Here is a 20,358-nt window from a genome sequence, read left to right on the forward strand (position 1 = left end):
ATTTGGTCCCGCGCGTGCAACTGACATGATGTCTGACATCTCAAAGAGCTGCTTGGCGTTGGCACGAGGGAAGTATGCATGTAATTATGGCATATTAGAGCCTCACACTGCTGCGCTACGAGACCTAGGCTTGATTGGACCATCAGACCCTTATTAACATAAAGCATATTATGCCTCATTCCAGGCACTTCGCAGAACGTTGATAAGTTTGTGTCGCGCATTGCTTCAGGCCTTTTCATTAAAAAATATTGAGCATGACATTTCCTTGATGTCTGCCCATGTAAGCGAACCTATCGTAGATTTGGTGAACGGTGCATTGAAAGACAACACGTGACATGTACAGCACTGCACAATGTGCAGGTGTTTTATGTACAGATTAGCACATGTCCATGGTTTTGGCGCTTTGCGTAATTGCGCATAATATTGGTCTGTGCACAGTAAAGTGCCGGTGAGGGGACCTCTCAGAGTCCAGTAGTAGTACGGCTGCCACTGCACCCGCCAGGCACGCCACACGAGCTGCCGCTGATCACGCCGATACGAGCTGTACACAACAGCCTCCCACTGTTAGTGCCCTGCTGCAAACTCTGCGGGTTATTCTTTTCTTCTTGGCTGCCTTATCGCAGGCATTCACTTATTAAGTAGGCTGTCAATTGCAGTGCTGCATGCGGTACGGGCGCTCCAGATACAGCATTGGGGGGGGGGGGGGGGGGGGAACTTGCCTTTTTTTTTCTCGAGCAGCGACCGCACAGTTGCCTTCCGCAAATAGCCAGGCGTCTTCGTTTGGATAATTTGGGTAGGATTACACATGGCGGGTGCCTGGCCTGCATATTATATTCTGTGCTTATTATATTGCATTATAGCAATTACTGTCCCTATTTCGCACTTTGCACGAAGTCGCGGGATCGAATACCGGCCACGGCGGCCGCATTTCGATGGGGGCGAAATGCGAAAACACCCGTGTACTTAGATTTAGGTGCACGTTAAAGAACCCCAGGTGGTCTAAATTTCCGTACTCCCCCACTACGGCGTGCCTCATAATCAGAACGGGTTTGGCACGTAAAACCCCATAATTTAATTATTTATTTCGCACTTTGCGCCCAAATCGAAGTTTTTTTTTAATTTCCTGTTGTATTGACTAGTATATATCACCCGTAATTATTTTGTCATTAAGTAACATACCATTAACAAAGTCCATCCTTCTCATAACCATTGCTTTCGACTCTACCCGAGTCTACAGGAAACGGAATGTTGACATTAAGGAGGATGTGCCATAAACTGGCCACAGCTGCGCCATCTGGCACTCGACAGATGCAGTTGCTCTCTAGCGCCGCGTGGCGAGAAAGGGTCACAATATACATTCGGCCAGTCTTTGCAACAGACGCTGATCTAGTAGCGCAGCACGGCGGTGGCATCCGACAGCTCAACGGTATGTTCTAGACAGGTGCACTTAGGTTCTGTAGAACCAAATGTTATCAAATGTAGTATTTTCTTTTGACACCTTGTGCATAGGTGTTAGTTTACCCAATGCGCTGATCAGATGAATGGCGTAAATTTTGAGTGTTCCGAAATTAGGTAATGCACCGTTTTTTTACAATCTTTCCTCCGAGAAGTTCTTTATTTTCCTCCACTGTGCGGGGTTTTATTTTGCTGTCTTCAATGAGGATACAAGTGCAAAGAGTAGAAGACAAATGCCTGCACTCTATTATAGCACGACAGCTTTATGTTCCGTGATACCTTTCGCACCTTGTACATATCGGATAAATTAGAGCTTGTAGTTAAGAAGAACTGGTTCTTATACAATGCCGTATTCGTTATTCATTTTTTCAACGGAGCCTCCTTTGCTACATCATCAAGGTCTCCCGAACAATATACAAGCACTTGACGTGAGGTTGGTCCTCTGGAGAAGCAAGTAACCGTTTTGTGTTGCGGAACTGAAGCATTAAGAGATCACATAGGCATATTGTCCTGTCATGAAATGTCAACTCTCATGTTTCTCCTCAGCCACCGAAAGAATAACTGAAAGAAATGAGGTGTTATGCTGATGTCATTCGTTCACATTTTATTTTCTGGTTGGACAACCAGGCTATGTTTTCCACCACATTTCTTTTTTTACTAGACATGGGTCAGGTATGGCCTGCAGCATAATTTCATAACAAACAAAAATCTATAGGCAAGTGAACGTGGCACCGTGAACTTTCTGTTTCTTTTAATACACTCTTGTAGGCAATGCTTAGGTAAAACAACGAAGGAAACTTGTCCTCGAGTTTAATAAGCTATGGAGCAACATTTCTGGAACGTTTAATTCAAGGGAATTTCTCGCACCACTTCATTTTTGTTATTGACAAGGAGTCAGAGGCAAAGTTTTGTTAGCACAAAGACTTTATATATTGCAAGGTATGCGCTGCTTTCAAGCGAATAGACTGTTCCAAGTAAGAATACCATCGCCGGTGAAAAAAATTCTTGTGTTGCAGATGAAGGCAGAGATTCGCGACAACATCGTACACTCGCCATACCCAAACGTCGAGGTCCCGGTTTACGACTCCATGTTTTCATTCTTCAAAAGCAGGGTCGGGAGGTTCGGCGAGCGCACCGCACTTGTAAGTATGCTGCAGCTTCACAAAGGTGAAATTGTCCTCGTAAAATTTAAGATTGGTTTTATTACCCACTTGTTTTCCTCGACACCAAAATACCACTCTGCGTTTGCCATATCATACACCCGATAGGTGTCTGCTGCTCAGCGCGTCCCGAAGAGACAGTCACCATCGAGTAACACGCAAGTGATAGTGAACATTTGGCAAAATCGCACGGCAGAGGACTTGCGAAGTCATCCAGCGTTTGTGCGCTCCAACGCACACACGCGCAATGACATATCAAGTCCGCGTAAGGCAATAATGATACATGGTGCAACAGTTCGCAAAAAAAGAAAAAGAAAATACGGCAGAAACCATCCTCCACGATCATCCAAGTCAATGTGAAGCATTCCTCCCCTGCACTGGCGGTGCTCACCGCCCATGTTCGCGGTGTCCATACGCTTGCGTGTAATCCGCCTTCACGAAGTGAATCGTCACTGTAATTTTTATTATTTTATTCATGCGAAATATATGCACCACATATTTGAGCGGCTGCCTTGTACACGACAGTGTCCCAGGCTAGAACACATCATTATTGTGCAAATTCTGTTTTGTTCTTTTTTTTTTTGCATAGCAAGTACCATGCACGGAAACACCTTTCACGGGTTTCCTAACCCAGAGAGAGAGGGAATCAGAAATCTACATAACTACCATTCTCTGCTGCAGGCGCTTCTGCCACGCCTGCAATATCTTGCTAAACTCGTCTTGAATCGAGCACTAAAACTCATTGTCGTATTTTTTTTTTTCAGGTATACAGGGATGAGTGCTTGAACTTTACGAACTTATTGCAAAACGTTCAGCGTTGTGCTGCTCGACTACAATGTCTAGGAATTGGGCCTGGAGAACGCGTGTACTGTCACGTAACCAACAACATTGACAGCTTTGTGGCAGTATGCGGTGTTCTCGTCTCGGGAGCGACATTTGTAACATCGGACATAAACTTCACAACCGGTAAGCAAAAAGTTCACTCAAAAATAAAGCAAAAAAATGAAGACAAATCCTCCAGAACACAAGTTTCCGTCTTTAACTAGCTTCTTGGCCTCGAATTAGAGACGACGATCACTGATTCCTTTCGCTATATTGTGAAAAAGTATTGCGCTACTATCATATTAGTACTACTATCATGTGCCGATTCCATTCAGTATACCTCTTCCGGCTTAATCACTCTTGCACGCTTTTATATACTTTAAAGAAATTGCTACTGCGTAGCTTAATGAGAGCCAAGGGTTTTCAGACAATACCGATCTATCCCGCATATTACTCGTGGACAACCTTATCTGGCAGCTTTCTGGGGCAAAGCGCGCACAAGAATGATTCTCAACAAAAGTCCCCCTTTTCATTCATGTTTGGTTCAAGCGAAGAAGAGGAAACAAACGGCATTATTTACAACAGCCAAATAATACAGACCCCTCAAGTGAGTGTTAAATCAGACTTTTTCTTTCTGTTTTTCTCTTCCGCGTCGGAAAGGGGGGGGGGGGGGGAGCACATACAAGAAACGAAAAGCACTTTCAAACGCTGTTGGGCTACTTGGTGTGGTAATGCATGCACAAAAACTCAGACCCCGTAGCTTGCCTTCATTTCCGCAGAAAGCTGCCCGCAAGTACGCACAGCTACGACTCGTGCAGTGAGATTTCTGTGGCACTGCACGAGTTGTAGCTATACGTTGCCAACAAACCGGGCAGAATTTCAGTTTGCGATAGTAACTTCCATCTCAAGATTGGCTCATCGCTGATTCGTGAGACTGAAGAGCTGCGGCTTCTTGGCCTGGAGGTTTACCAGTCGGGGTCTAGTGTGAAGTGCATCAAGATGATAAGCAAAACATCAGCAGAAACAGTTCACCTCATTCACAGAATTGTGCCACGCAGTGGTGGGGCTCGCAATGACGTGACCCGTTTCGTTGTGTGCTCCGTCCTGCAGCCTCGTACTATATCTCAACCGCAGTTCCGACGACTGACTGCTCAACAGTGGGACAAACTTGAGGTTATTAACAGAAGTGCCATGACAGCAATTACGGATCACTCTCGTCTAACACCTATACCAACGCTACAAAGCACGCACAACTTAACACCATTTCTGAGCTCGTTGAGCATTGACAGCAAGCAAGAAAGCTTAAAAGGTGCCACACACCGGCAGTCGCGGCGCCGCATTCCTATTTCTCTGGAGATTGAGCCATGACTACGAACTTGGACAATCTTTCACAATAGAAGTATAAACCCCTAACCAATAACAAGACGACAAAGCTCCACCGGCGGCTTCAACCGATTGCAACAGCTGAAACGGCCGTACCTATTTGACGTAACAGACTTTTCAGACCCCTTATTATTTGAGCTGCAGGCTATTCACGATGTGATTGAAACCCTTGTGAAATATTGCCTTACATCAACGAAGCCTACATCTATACTGACAGCCCCGGCACAGTTATGCATCTAAAAAATTCACCACCCAAGCACTCCGGTTAACCTGCGAAGCTAAAACGTGCGGCCCCGGGGATTATCACTGGGTTAATCCCGACGGTTCGTTAATGTATTTCTCAATTATTCGTTACGTCTTTGTGTTTCTTAATGAGGTTACACGTACGTTCGGCTGCGACGGAGAGAATGACGTCACTAACGGTATGAGCCCGCAGTCCTCCGTTGTCGCATTGCCGCTTGCGATTCTTCAAAATTAAATTGCTTCAAAATTAGATCTGTCCGTCACCTAACACAATACCCCCTTAACCCTTTCAGATGCCTCTTCATCCTGTTGATTGAAAACTTACTTTCAGCACATTTATGGCATCTTCAGAAACATAGAAAGTGTACAGCAGCAGAAAAGATTAAGAATTTTCAATTCTTTAGTGAGTTTTGTCAAGTATACGGAATGGGGACTTCACGCGAAAACTCACTACACGAACATCAAGTATAAGAAGATCAAGTATTTCGTGCATTGAAAAACTAGAAAAACACTTATCTAGCCACTTGAAAATTATGCCTGGTGCTTGACGTTGTGAAAAACAATGAAAAAGTGAACTTGCTACATGCAACAACATACTGACACCGAGCAAGAACACCCAACCATCTACCTCCCCACTCATATTACTAAAACATTTTGCACATGTTATCCAAAATTGCAGTACAATTCCAATCATGAGTGTTTCAAGATATATGGAACACATCTTAAATATCATTACTTTCATCAGTGCTTTTGCTGTTGATGCACTATCTTGGCGTACACAATATTGTGTACAGTCTTCCGCACTTTTTGTTATATTCTGCTCGAGCGCTATAATATGGCCGTACGTCGTCCTGAAGGGAACATCGCATGTCTTAGACGACTCTTGCACAGGAGAGTGCTTAGTGCACTTGAGAGTACTTGCGCTGGTCTCGCTGATTATCGCCGCTTAAAGGCCCTAAAGAGACGCGTGATGGACGCTCGCGTGATATAGCTAAAATTGCGGGAGGCTGTAGACAGCGTCTCAAAGGGTTAAGCAATGGCTCATACCACGGTAAACGCTGCCTCCTCATTACGGCGACAAAAGAGAAGTGAAATTATACGCTGGAATGGTGAACGGAAACGGAGCCAGCGGTGGAAGAAGACGACGACGAACGCGGGAGCAGTGGCACAAGCGCGTTCGCGCGGTTGCGCCGAGGGGCGCCAACGAGCCAGCTGTGGAAGAAGACGACGACGCTCGAGCCCTTGCTAATGATTTTCGGTGTACAGGCGACAGACGGACGAATCCCCTAGGCACATACATCTTCGCTGTAAGAAGGCACGAAAACGTTGCGTATTTGTGAGCAGATACACAAAATTCACAATTGTACAAGTGTGAACATCACTGTCCACTGGGTGTAGGCACATGCTCATGTCCAAAACTATGACCGTGTGGACCGCATTGCTCACTCTTTCTCGATACCCGTAACTGCTCCACTTTCCGTTCCCTCTGACCCCTGCTGTGTTTCATTGCCCGAAAATCCATCCTCCGGCGTGACACTGGTGCCTTCATCCCCTGAGTGTCTGCTCCTTTCCGCACAATCTTTCTCGGGTGGAGAAAGTCTCTCTCCGGAGTCTTCGGGTCGGGGCGGCTCTTACACCAGCCATCACTTGTGCTTGGGGTCAACCATACGAAGACATTGTCCAGTGTCCGAAGTGCTCCGCTCCTGCATCGGCAGCGGATGCCCGCCATCTACTTTGGACATGCCGTGGGACAAAGACAATTCGCGAAAGTGTGCTTAAAGGTGTGAAATTGAACAGCGATCAAGCTGTATGGACAATGGACAACACATTTTATAAGTCTTCGGTGCAGTTTTATAAGTCATTGTTGCAGCACGCTTATATTTATCTATGTTATGACGTTATGCCACGTGACAACCCCAAACGCAAAAAAGATATTCAGAGCCCTTCCACTACCGTGAAGATGGAAGCCAGTGAAGCTGTTCAGGTTCCTGACGTCATTATTCTGGAGGATGTAGTTAAACGAGCGTCCATCCCATAGCCAGTACAAAGGGCAACTGCTGATAACAGCGCTAACGCGATCTCTACGTCATGAGACAAAGGGGCACAGCGATTGGTGGAACGTACCACCACCGATTATCGCGAGACTTGTCAAAGAGGCATCGACGGTGGCGAGGGGTATAACAATGGGCCATCCGTCAACTGTTTTGACACGTGTGCTAAGACACAACGGCGGGAAACCGCCACGCACATGGAGCCAAACTGCCACCCACATGGAGGCGAAATTGTTGTACACGCCGGTCGGTCTACTACACGGACGCGATTTCCTGGAACCTAGCCTTTAATAGCTTCCTCATAAAACTCGTGCAGTGAAAAGGTATCACTCTAGGACATAAATAACACTTGCCCCCAAGTGAAGGTCACTGCCATAAGACGCGAATGCACACCACCAGCTGTGCACTTGTTCCAGCATGGAAACTTCTGGGAACTCTCTAATACGGCCTTCCAGTAAAACATGCGCTAGAAGACCCGGACTTCGGCCACACCAGCAAGATTAGTTCCGTAAGCCATACGAGGTGATGGGCAGTATTATACGGCGTTGTTTCAACCAAAACCGAATCAAACTTCCTCCTTTATTCCCCTGAGAAGTAACCCCGGCCAGCCGTCACGAGCATAGAACTTTATATTAATTAGATTTGATTTGTAACTAAATCTCGCGCTCGCCAAACATTAGTATAACACCAAAACCGAGTATTGGACAGTCGATGTCACCACGGCAGATCAACTGCCCTTATGCAGCAAGAATTGTGTTTGACAGATAACACAAACCTTGAACACAGTAGATGGCCGAGTTTAGCGTGAACAGCCTGGAGAATGCACGCAGATAGGCATCTTCCAACGCTCAAATCAAACTCGCGGGACGTTTGCCATTTGTGTTTTTAACATGCGCCAAGCGAAAAGAGAAACGCCTTTTCAAATTACGCACGTTCCGACCAGCGCTGTTGGCGGCGTAAACGTCGGCTGAGATGCTGTCTCCCGAGAATAAGTAGTTATCGGAAAGCGTTCTTGCACCTGGCAGATTCTTTTACATCTGATCTTCTTTCCTGCTCATCTTTTCTAACCCTTTCCCGACTGCACGGCAGCGATAAAGACTGTTATTCTGGTTAACCTCTCTGCATTTCATCTGTTAATATATCTCTCTTGCAATTTCTATTGTGATAAAGGCACGTTATTGCACGTGGCTTCGGCGCCGGCGTGCTGTCATGGTATCAACTGAGCATTCGCGGCCCGCGCGCGGATCGTTAAGGCGTCTTCACACTAGCGGGTAAAACGCACGCGGAAAGCTGCTCGCGCAAAACGCGCCAGCATTTTGCCATACTATGGCCATATGGCCATGGCCATATGGCCATAGTATGGCATATGGCCATAGTATGGCAAGAACGTCCCCAAGTATGGCCGTATGGCCATACTTGGGGACGTTTTCGCCGCCGCGGTAAGCAAGTGGTAGATTCACTCCCAGCAGGAATCACTGCGGCGTGACCAGCGGTGGTGAGAGAGGGTGCAAGTTTATCGTTGTGTTTTGCCCACGTGTACAGAACGTTCGCTCCTCATCGGCCTCCCAGATCGACGGCGAGCGGCATTTCGCAAAATGTCTGTCCGAGACTTACTCGCAGACGTTGACGCAAGCTCGTTGTCGCGGCGTGCTTTCTGCCGTTTGCGGCTTGCCACGTACGTTTTCCCGCTAGTTTGTACGAGCCCTTTAACCAGTAGAGACGCAAGCAACGCGAAAAAAACAACATAGCGGGGCAGCCAGGTGCTCGTTTTGCCTTCCCCTGCTGGCACGAGCGTGACCCGCACACATGTTAGCGTTTCTGCGGAGCAGCTGCGTGCACACCACACCATGCATAGCACAAGCTGAACGTATCTATCAGCTAAATCTATAAAATGCTGTCATAGGCTGACAAACGCCGAAGGTGGTCAGTGCGTTTGACTTCATGCACCAGGCATCGAGCTACAATGCCTGTAATGCATGCATTATGCATTATGCATTATGCATTATGCATTTGAAATTGGGTGTTCAATGTAAAGCACATTTCATTTTGCGAGCCTCGCAGCCGTGGTGACCACTTAGGGTATATTTGTGAAAGTCTGTGTCGCTGTGATGTTGCTATCTGTAAAATACAATGCGAAGTAGAAAGCTTGATAGTAAAAAAACTAGTCTAGTTGTTTCTGTGTAGGTTAGTCAGTTTAAACCAGTGAATATTGTTCAGTATCTCTGTCGTACGTAGTTCGCGGGCAGACTATTCTACGGAAGAGTGTATGCGTGTGGCCGTCACATTGTATTTGTTCACACGTAAATCACTCAGAACACCTCAGTTAAGTGCACAGAACATTGAACACTTACGCTTACAGCGCAGCAAAGTCGCGCTTCTCATGGCCTAGCTGGTAAGCTGCGGCAAGTGCCGGTGAGCTCTTGTACTTCGATTGGCTTTTCTGCATGAAAAAGGCGCAAATAATCTGCGTGCGGAATCGCAGGGAAATAGTTTCATCTCCATGCGATGAACAAATACATTGCGAAAGAAATAAAGCCGGCAGATCCAACGCCCTGTGGGAATCGATGTTATGCGAAGCAGCGTGCGGGGAGCCTACCAAGTTAACAAAACGACCCTCGAGCAGCAAGACGTAGGCGGCTCTTTCATGACCTACATGACACGCATGTCATGACATTCACGTCATCAGTCCTCAGGAGTCCCTTTAGCAACGCCTAGGAGACCTTAAGGCGAAAGCCCATTGCCATGCTCATGACTATGACTTCAACCATTGACCTTTAGACTTCTCCTTCACTTAGTACCACATCCGAACCCATTCCATTCCTTTTTGAGTGTTAATCTTTTTTGGCTGAGTCATTGTCATTTTGCTGAGTCATGCTCATGACTACGACTTCTACCACCATCTTTTAGCGTTTCCTTCACTTAGTACCCACGTCAGAACACATTCGGGTGGTTTTTGTGCGTTAATCTTTTTTGCTAAGTCATTGTCATTTTGCTGAGTTATGCTCATGACTATGACTTCTACCATCATCTTTTAGTGTTGTCTTCACTTAATACCCACGTCCGAACCCATGTCAGCGGTTTTTTTAGTGGTAATGTTTTTTCGCTGGGTCATTGTCATTTTAGACGGCTGTTTTATGACCTAAATGACCCGCATGTCATGACATTCATGTCATGACCTATCATTTATGTTCGTCATACACTCTTGTCATAGTATGCCAATTGTGTGAAATACCAAGTTAACGATACGACCATGAGAGCACCAAGACGTAGGTGGCTAGATAGATAGATACTGTCAAAGTGGCAAATGTTCGCCAAGAAATGGTTCATATTTAATAAACGTGAATTAACGTCATTTCTATTTGTCTTGTTCTGTCATTTAGACGAGCTTCTGGCGAACGTAAAGAGGAAAGATTCTACGTACGTGCTGGCCGATGGCATCACAGCGCCAACATTCAACCGCATAAGGGACCAGATCAATGTGAAGGTATCACAAATAAATTTTTACTTGGTATAACATTTTCTTGGGCGACTTGGTTCACAAATGAGAAGACGGAAGCGCGAAAAAAAAAAATAACGAGGTGAGTGCATACGACGGGCGCATCTGGTCTCGTACTTGTTCTTCTCTTTTTAACGCAATAGCGTTAAGTGCGCCGTGTCATAGAAAATCCGGCGTCGGCGTCGGTGTCGGCTTCGGTGTTAGCATCGGCGTCCGTGGAATGCCTGGCGGAGACGTTCAACCCCAACAACCCCGACCACACAGGCCCTCCGCATGGCGCAAGGGGTTAGTAAGCAAAAATTGAATTTCTCAAAGTAAAATCTGTCAGAAAAATCTTAAAGTACGACTTAATCACAACCTACAGGCTTGGTAGCGTCGGATTGTAATTTGAATATACGATAAAAAAGCCTCATAAGCAGCCTGGGATCTTTGAATGCTATCGCGTTCTACTCTTAAAGGTGACGCTTAAGCGTCCTCCAATTCTGATGGCATTTCGCTGTACTTTGGTTCTAGGCAACATTGAGGGGAATGTTGAAAACCAAGCCTTTCTAAATTTTGGACACGGCCGCCCCTCGGGGCAACAGCAAACAATTATTAAAATAATACAAAAACATCCTAGGGCTTTCACATTTTGATATAACAGGGCTTAAATTGCTCCTGTCAAAATGTCTTCCCAGCAATGCATTTGTGTTTAAAAGTGAAGCCGACTTTAAGAGGATCAGTGTAAGCTTGGTCTTTGTAAGCTGGCCTTGCCACGTTGACTGTTGCAGCGAAGCTTACTCATAAAGAAAAATGTGTTGCCAACGGAGCCCGATAGCGCGATCGCGTTTCACTCTTAAAGGCAGAGCTTAAGCGTCCCTTATTTTTTTCGCAGTAGCGTTTTCCCTTGGGGCACATAAGTTTCCTCACGCGTTTCACAGGCACACTGCTGGGCAAGTATTGGCTCGAACGTTTGAGATTGGTCTGGTTTGGATAAACACACATAAGGGTCGATAAGCACTACACCAGCTCCCTCTGATTGAAATAAATTAAAGTCGTTCACTTTCACAACGGATGCCTCACCACAACGGCTTTCGCAAATGAGCTGCGCAATTCCAAGCAACAGTTGAGCCATGTTGCTTCATGAAGGCAAAAATAAACTGCGCTTGAAGAAGTTTACACAAATGAAAGCATTTGCTTTACCATTTCAAACTGGTGCAACCGGAAGGTTTATGAACATCGAACAGCAGACACGGTCCCTCTGTTGACCAGTACTCTCATTTCTGTATTGCTGGAACAAAGTGTTACCGAGAAGTTTCTTACTTTTGCCTCACGATGTCGATTCGGTCAAGAACCAGCGTAGCCACACTGCACGACCGTGTAAGAAAAACCATTCGTAGCATATAAGACCAAACTGAGCCTTCGGCGACTGTTTTCTGTTCTGCAGGGCTGGCTTGCGGCGAACGTCGTGGACAGCTTTACATGGGTTTCGAGCTATGAGGAAGGCTCAGAACTTCGCTACGCAGACCGCGCCATTTCCCCGGAAAACACTGCCTTCGTCAGCCACACGTCTGGAACGACCAGTGTTTCCAAATCAATCGAAGTCACGCAACAAAGCTTCATCGCGCAAGTATGCTGCCGCGAGTGAGTAACACCTCATTACTTTCATGGCATCACTGTTGTCCATACGGTCATTTCTTTATCTCGTCCATTGGGTTCGACGAGCACACAAAGCTGCAGTAGGCCCTGCTTACGTTTGGCGCCAGTAGAAAAAATCTCTTGGGCGAATCCTTATGTGATTATGTGCTACTGCAGGAAAACTGGTCTCCCACTTTAAATGGTTTAAATGCTAAGCATGCGTTGGCTGCCATAGATTTTACAATTCATACGCGTGCTGCACAAGAAATACACTTTGGTTTTGTGAAGCACAAAGCACTATGGAGGCCGTGGTAACGAGCTCTTTTACTGGATTGGAAATTCATGCTTCTCTACAGATTCAAAATTGAGATTTCATATTGTCTCAAATTCGTTACAGAGTTCTATTTTAGAGCATCATTTGTCACTTTCTGAGAGCATTAGGGACAAGATATACACACCATAGCGACAGAAGTGGCGTTTTTGACAATCGGACAAACAGCGGGCGCTAGAAGTCCTTCATAAATTATTTATTGCGTGACAAAGATCTATTCGTTAGGCAGAGGGCTATGCGATGTCCTAGTTTTCTTGCGCACCACTTATCGTTTAGTACCTAGTCTTGCTGTTGAGGTCTAATGAAGTTGAATATGTTTGTTTGGTTTCAATTTCTAAAGATTGGTACATTTTGAACTGTACGTCATACCTTCAATTCAGTGCTTCGGTAATCTATACGGCATATCTTCAATACAGTGTTACGGTAATCCGTAGCTTTATTTCTATTCTTGCCTTGCAGCGAAGCTTGCTGGAGTCCCAAATGGCATGCATAGTGATCCCACACATATACAGGGTGATATGTTTTAAGTTTTACAGAACTTTTGAAAATCGGCTGTTGTAGATAATATATTATAGACCTTGAGCAGGATTATTCAGAGAGGCGGACATTACTTGCATGAGAAATCAAAACATATGTTCAACTAAATAGAAGAAATTCACTAATGAGCTTCTTCATTATTTACTTTACTCTTATATTTACTTTACTCGTATTATATATTTACTTTACTTATTTACTATTCTCGTATCGCCATTTACGAATTGTAGCTGGTGATGTTATCAGGCGTGTAAAGTTGGAACGAATTTGCAGATTGACACCAGTTTCGAGATATGCGCTCTCTAATTCACCATAAAAATGCGCTGCTGTTCCGCTTACCTTTAAGCAAAACGCTTTTGTATGCATTGAAGCAGAAAAATAACTGGAACGCCCATGTATTTTGTCCCACAGTTTCGGAACTACTATCTCGAAACAGGTGCAATCCTGGATATTCATTTTGCTCGTGAGTGGACACATCTTGCAAGCTTACAGGCTGCAATTCGTAAATTGTCATATATACCTTAAGGTCACTCACTAAGAAGTTAATCAACGAATGTTAGTTAATTAGTTGAATATGTCATTCGATATCTCGTGTTAGTAATGTCCGCCTCTTCGAATAGTAGCGCTCAATGACGAGAATTACGCCACCAGCCAAAGGCGATATTTAAAAATTCCGTAAAACTTAACGGTAACCCCGTATAGCATATACTTTCTCACTTTGGTAGGAATTGTGCCCAGGCTAGAGCACGGACACTCCTCATACCTTTATCGAGAGTAGACGCTGCAAGAGAGCTTCGGAATCTGGCGCGTACCATCACGTTGAGTTACTGGCATACTCCGCAGAGCTCTAACCATCGATTATACAGCCTCGACCCACCACTGAAACTGAAGTTACCAAAAAGTCACAGCCCTGCGCGGCCTGTCACTGTGCTGCGCGGAACACGCAGCACAGTCACAGCGTAAGCTGGTTGAGCGGCGCAAGAGTCGCTCCAATTTCGGCACCACGCACAACAAGGTCTTCGCGGCAAAGTGTCTTCGCCTCGATTTTGACGAGAACGATCTGAACACTCCGCCCGGCGTCGGCGTCGACGGCGAGCTGCGGCTAGCAATGCTCTCTGCACAGCAGTCTGCTGTGCCCGATGATGCCTGGTTGTAGCCGCGCACGTATCTCTACGATTCGCTTCTTCAGCAGCGGTTCGTACCTTGCGAGGAGACCGCATAACGTGTGCCGAAGAGGTACCCAGAATACGTGGCGCACATCTAACATAGGGATAGCGATGATTGCGCGCCTCGTCTGAATCGCATCTCGTCGCACGCGGTGGTTGCAGGCACGTTAACTAAATGGCGCCACCATACTGGTGGAGGCTCGGGTCGTCTGCGCCTGCGCGCGTGCCTATAGGGCGCGTATAAAGGGAATTTTTCTTCTGCCTGATAGCAAGCCCTTGCGTGGCTCAGTGGTAAAGTATCCGACTCCCACGCGGCGAGCCTGAGTTCGATCCCGGCGGAGAGCGGGTACTTTGCATTTGCGGCGATAGCGGTTTCGCGGCCGGGGGTAGCGGTGGCATCATCGCGACCAGAAACGGCTATTGGAATGAGCCCACAACAGCTTACGCTGTAAAACCTTTCACGGCGTGAGGCAGCACTGGTGTGGCGGCTGTGGGTAGGAGTAGCCTTCACTAATTCCTACAACAATTGTATTGGAATGGCGGACTCACCCATGTGCGCCAAGTGCAAGTGTGAAGAGACCATCGAACATCTTCTGTGAAATTGTTCTCGCTTCTAGAAACAACGCCATACTCTCCAGTGTGGCTTGAACCGACTGAACGATAGGCCATTTGCGGAAGCGAAGGTCTTGCTAGCCTGGCCTCACAGCTCATCAGCCCAGAAAGCCATTCGAGCTCTTCTTCAGTACCTGAAGGCGACAGACCTGTGTGCCAGACTGTAGACATGCTGCACCTTGCTTAGTGCATGTCAACGTGTCATCAAGACTCGTGTCTTCTCTCTCTTTCGCTCCCCCATTCCCCTCCCCACGTGTAGGGTAGCAAACTGAACAAAGTCTGGTTTACCTCCCTGCGTTTCCTTGCTCCCTTCTCTCTCTCTGTCTCTCTTGGTAGGCTTTGTCAATATATTGCGACAGATCTCATGCGACAACGTTAACATGGTTAATCCAAAGCTATCTTCTCGAAAGAAAAATTATTCATTACAAGCAACAATCTCCGATTATGTATTTGTCCCAGCCTACCAGTTTAAAAAAATGTTTTTTCCTTGTTTTCTTTTTCTTTTTTTCCCGACGCCTTGCACAGCATCTATACCCGTGAGGCCAATCGGAAATTATAGCGTCAAGTCAAAGCTTACCTATTACACACACTCTGGGATGATGCCCATTTGCGTAATATTTTTCTTCGTCTCTTACAGTGGCCTGCGCCTAGCTTCGGAGAACGACGTTTTGCTTACACACCGCAGCATTACGTACTTCTTTGGCTTTTCCCACGCTTTCTTCATGGTGTGCTGCGGCGGCAAGGTTGTATTGCTGGATTCTGAGGAAATCTCTCAAGTAGTCGATGCCTTGATATCTCATAATGTAAGTAGTCGACACTGATCAGGTGCATTATGGTGCGGCATAAAGGATGCGAGACGATCTGTGTGTACCTCGGCAAGTTATAGACTATTCGATGGCTTTCGCAAAGAAAGTTCCGGAACGCTCAACAAGAAAAAGTAACCATTATTAAAAAGCGTACGACTCAATCCGCACGCCCTCTTGCGGACCAGGGCGGAAGGCCAAAAGGCGGATCGTGTCGAAAAAGTCGTCGTTCGCTGCATCCGCACGAGCGGATTGCACGCGCACTCCGATTGGACGACGCGGTCTGTTGACAGCTGGCAACCATTCGGCGGAGCAAAGTGTTCAAGGTTGGCAACTACCTTTGACAGCAGACGACACTGGCATATTTTATTGCGATAGCAATTATATGGACACTCAAAAGCAGATTTCTGCCGTCGCCGTCGGCGTCGCCGTCGCCGTCGCCGTCGCCGTGAGGTTCCGTATGACGTCAATGGAGATGAAATCGTGGCCGCGCGCCGCCGAACGCTGTATGTGCGAGTGAAAGGGCGCGAGGGACGCGCTCTTTCACGGGGAGTGAACGCACGGCGGAGAACAAACGCGCGTTCTGCGCCGTGCTTCCTTAAGGGCTGCAGAAGTAGGCGTCTCTTTCCTCCTTTACAATCACCATATATGTAGAGCAAACGCGCCTTCTTCCGATGTGCGAGAGGCCGTGGGGGAGGGGGGGAAGGGGGAGGGAAGGGAGGCGACGTTTAGCTGCGGCACCAAGTGCCTATTTATATCAGAGGCTCCGGCAACAGTCACCAACGCCGCACGCATTTTGAGCGAACGCGGGCAAAATGCCGACGGCGTCGACAACAGTTCGGCGCGTTGCCGGTGCTGCTGCATGTCCAAGTTTATACAGCTGATAAAGCTAATATCATTACTCCGTATATCTCTCTACAAATTTGCTATCGCAATTGATGCTTCACCTTTCAGGTGAAACTGCGACAACTTTTATTGCGATAGCAATTATATGGACACTCAAAAGCAGATTTCTGCCGTCGGCGTCGCCGTCGCCGTTGCCGTCGCCGTCGCCGTCGCCGTGAGGTTCCGTATGACGTCATTTGGAGAAGAAATCGTCGCCGCGCGCCGAACGCTGTATGTGCGAGTGAAAGGGCGCGAGGGGCGCGTCTTTCACGGGGAGTGAACGCACGGCGGAGAACAAACGCGCGTTCTGCGCCGTGCTCGCTTAAGGGCTGCAGAAGTAGGCGTCTCTGTTCTCCTTCACAATCACCATGTATGTAGAGCAAACGCGCCTTCTTCCAACGAGCGAGAGGCCGTTGGGGAGGGGGAGGGAAGGGAGGCGACGTTTAGCTGCGGCACGCAGTGCCTATTTATATCAGAGGCTCCGGCAACAGTCACCAACGCCGCACGCATTTTGAGCGAACGCGGGCAAAACGCCGATGGCGTCGACAACAGTTCTGCGTGTTGTTGCTACCAAAGCCGCTCACCTTACTTCGTATGACATTGCTGTGTTGCTATCGCATTCATTGCTTCGCCCTTAGGGCGAAACTGTGACACTTTTTTGCAGATGCGACTTCAAGTTTCCGCGTCACGGTGAAAATGCGACTCTAGGCTGTCACATTCTGTTCTGCAGCCGCATGTGTTGCATTGGCGCCGTCATCCAAACACCGCATAATCATCCTATCTGCGCCACCTTTAAAAAATGTATTGCAATCGCCTCATGTCGCAACGTGGGACGTATTCTAAGACGATCACTGTCAGTGTGCGCTGCCTTGGCTGGTTGAGCAAAATCTCTCGAATCATTCAACATGCCGCATTCTACGTACGTTACGCGAAAGCGATAGTATCGCCGAGCGATTCTACTGAAATCCCCGTGTTCGGTGCGATGGCGCCGTTTCTGTAGTGCTAGTGACAGTTTGCAAGAACACGGAACACACGCACAACTGTCGCGGAATATAGCTGCGTAGCTCGACAAGACAGCCCTCCTTACTATTCAGCACGCGTGTGAGGCTCTGAGTACACCTTGCTGATATGCTTGCAATTGCTTGTTCATGATTTGTTTCGCACTCTGCCAATTTTAAGAGTGTGCTTAAATCACTTGGATGCACGAAATGCCTTTTTTTTTGCATATATAAAACCACCAAAGACGAAGTGCGGCATTAAACGTGCCTCTTAGAAATTGAATGCTTGCTGCTTGTAAGCTTTCCAAACAAAATAATACCTTAGAAGATGTGCTCAGTCATGAATGAAGTTCTTACCGTGTGTAAAAGGTTGTGCATAAGTGCTTAACTTGACGCAGCAAGTAATTGAAGGTTAAGCAGCAAGTGGGTACAATTCATTATGACTGGCGTAGAAGCAATATGTACGTATAGTGGTCACCTCATGCAAACACATACTCATGAGATGTTTTCAAGCAGAATATTTATTTGAAAGCAAATAATAATTTATATTGCTGATAAGACAACTTATTTCGAGTGAAATCAAATAATTCCATTCTTTCTTGTCAGCCTGGGTGGCCAATCTGTTGCCCCTTTACTACTTATAGAGAGAGAGAGAAAGCTCTTTATTGAAAATGAGAGTGTTCAGCAAGCATATTTTTGCCTAATGCTACGCTGCAGCGAATGGGACGAAGGAGAAGTAAGGCCCTAGAAAAGGGTAAGCAGAAGAAAAATGAAAAAAAAAAATGCAGCTCGTGTCATGTTATTAGCAGTAGAGTAAGTGTTTGAGGTGATGATGGTAGATGGCAAAGGCAAAAGAAAGTCTTGATGAGACGATGTGCGTGAGTTTAGACAGCAAACTTCAATACATTGAAGCAATAAGTCCAGGGCTTTGTGCTGTTTTGATGGGCAAGGCCAGGAACCCAACATCCATGTCAATGTCAAGGGGCCTTGGTCAAGCTTTTCCATGTTCATTTTATATCGATGTCGCTCGTCTCTATAAGCTGGGCACTCAAGCAAGATGTGCTCTAGAGATTGCACAGTGCGACAGTTGTCACAATATGGATTTGTGCTCTGGCCATTGCAAAAAAGAAGATTGTTCATGTATGCAACATTCAGTCTAAGCCGGTGAAACAGATGCCGTGGTAGACATTGTGGTAGCCTTGATTGGAGTTCTGTGTTGACGTTGAACAAAAACTTGCAATTGCCTGAAGTTGAAGACCATCTTCTACACTGTTCATTGAGTACATATCGCTTCGCCATAGCTGAAGCCTCACTTTTAGTGAAAAACACTTTTATAAATTTTATGTGATCATGCCCTTTGCGGGCTAGCTCATCCGCCTTTTCATTACCTATTATACTGAAATTATACCTAATTCAGCATTTACACAATGTGAAACAGATTACCAAAGTGAACAAAAATTAAGCAGTACAATAATAGGCATGCTCCCTCTCTCAGCCATGGCAGCAAACAAAGATGATAGACTTGAGACCATTTGAAACTGTCAGCATCATACATGTGTGTTCTATTTCAATCACTCTATATATGAAAAATAAGTTCACAAAGGATGCACATCATGTGAACTATTGTAAGCTCTACTCAGGTTATTTTAGTGAGTTGGGCATGGGCTACACATTATCTATGTATTTATGTAGCAACAACCTAGCTAGCTGATGCACAGCCAGATTTTAGGTAAATGGAAAAATACATACCATAACAAACAGCTGGCCAGTACCTGTATTTTGTTTGACAGCAAACCAAGATTATTAAATGACTTAGCTTCACAGTGAGCTCAGTGATCGCTCGTGGTGTGAAAAGGTTGATGTAGCAAGTGGTTTTGTTTTTGTCTTTCTTAATTAGTAACTGCTTTAACATGCACATGACAATGAAATGAAGGCTCATATGGCGGAAGACAGGCCCGCACAAAAAGTGAGGAAACATTTATCGCCATTTTTATTTTCACAACAAACCAACGAATAGTTCCTTTGGTTCGTCTTAGTGAATAATGCGCGAGCTGTTCTGCATAGAACTGCAAGATTGGTGTGCTCCATTATCTATCTATTCACTATTCAAGTAGCCAAATGAATGGTACCCCCATGAGCACCGTGAAAGAGATCACTGTAATTTGCAGTCAGGAGGCCACAGTGGCTCCTCTGTACCAAACATAAAATTGTTCCAGAAGAAAAAAATACTGATGAATTGGGTATGCATTCACATGTACTATTCAAGTCCGCACATCACAAGTAATCTTTCATTCCTTGCTGCATTGCTCACCATTGTACAGATTTTATAACAGCACTGTGTGTGTGTACAGTAAAATAACTTGACAAATCAAAGCTGTGATTTTTCAGTACAATGAAAGCAACTTTGCATGTGGCTTAGGTAATATAATGCTCCTACATATGGGTCAGCTTGGTATCAGTCGATTTCTTTGCTAGTTGTTCACTGTTACGCCTGAACTATACGGTGCCACCAGGCACTGCTGTATTCCTGCAGGCACGCCAGAACAGCTTGGCTATGCACAAACAACCCTCTCCATCGTGCTTAAATTAAGGTGGTGCAGATTTGCGGGCAGAATGTGCTTATCAGCATAACTGCCTAGCATTCAAAAATCATTTAAAATGTAAGGGTGGATGCTCAGCTTTGCTGGTGTGACATTTTACACTTACAGTACAAAACCACATCATTGAACAGGAAGGACACCACACAAATACTCGTGTTGTGACCTCTCAGTCATAATGCAAGTAGTTTCCCGAGGTTTTCTC

At 46.1% G+C, this 20,358-nt stretch overlaps 1 protein-coding gene across 1 annotated transcript in view; it reads left to right on the plus strand.

The window, feature by feature from the left end:
* The window catches only part of LOC125947666 (uncharacterized), a 60,602-nt gene that overhangs the window by 31,970 nt on the left and 8,274 nt on the right, over positions 1 to 20,358 (plus strand). The window contains exons 3-6 of the mRNA XM_049672879.1: positions 3,380 to 3,581; positions 10,495 to 10,598; positions 12,037 to 12,233; positions 15,508 to 15,673. Coding sequence (XP_049528836.1) covers positions 3,380 to 3,581; positions 10,495 to 10,598; positions 12,037 to 12,233; positions 15,508 to 15,673 — 669 coding nt within the window. The remainder of the gene's footprint in view (positions 1 to 3,379; positions 3,582 to 10,494; positions 10,599 to 12,036; positions 12,234 to 15,507; positions 15,674 to 20,358) is intronic.

The sequence above is a fragment of the Dermacentor silvarum genome, chromosome 8 (assembly GCF_013339745.2).
Source record: "Dermacentor silvarum isolate Dsil-2018 chromosome 8, BIME_Dsil_1.4, whole genome shotgun sequence".
Lineage (NCBI taxonomy): Eukaryota > Metazoa > Arthropoda > Arachnida > Ixodida > Ixodidae > Dermacentor > Dermacentor silvarum.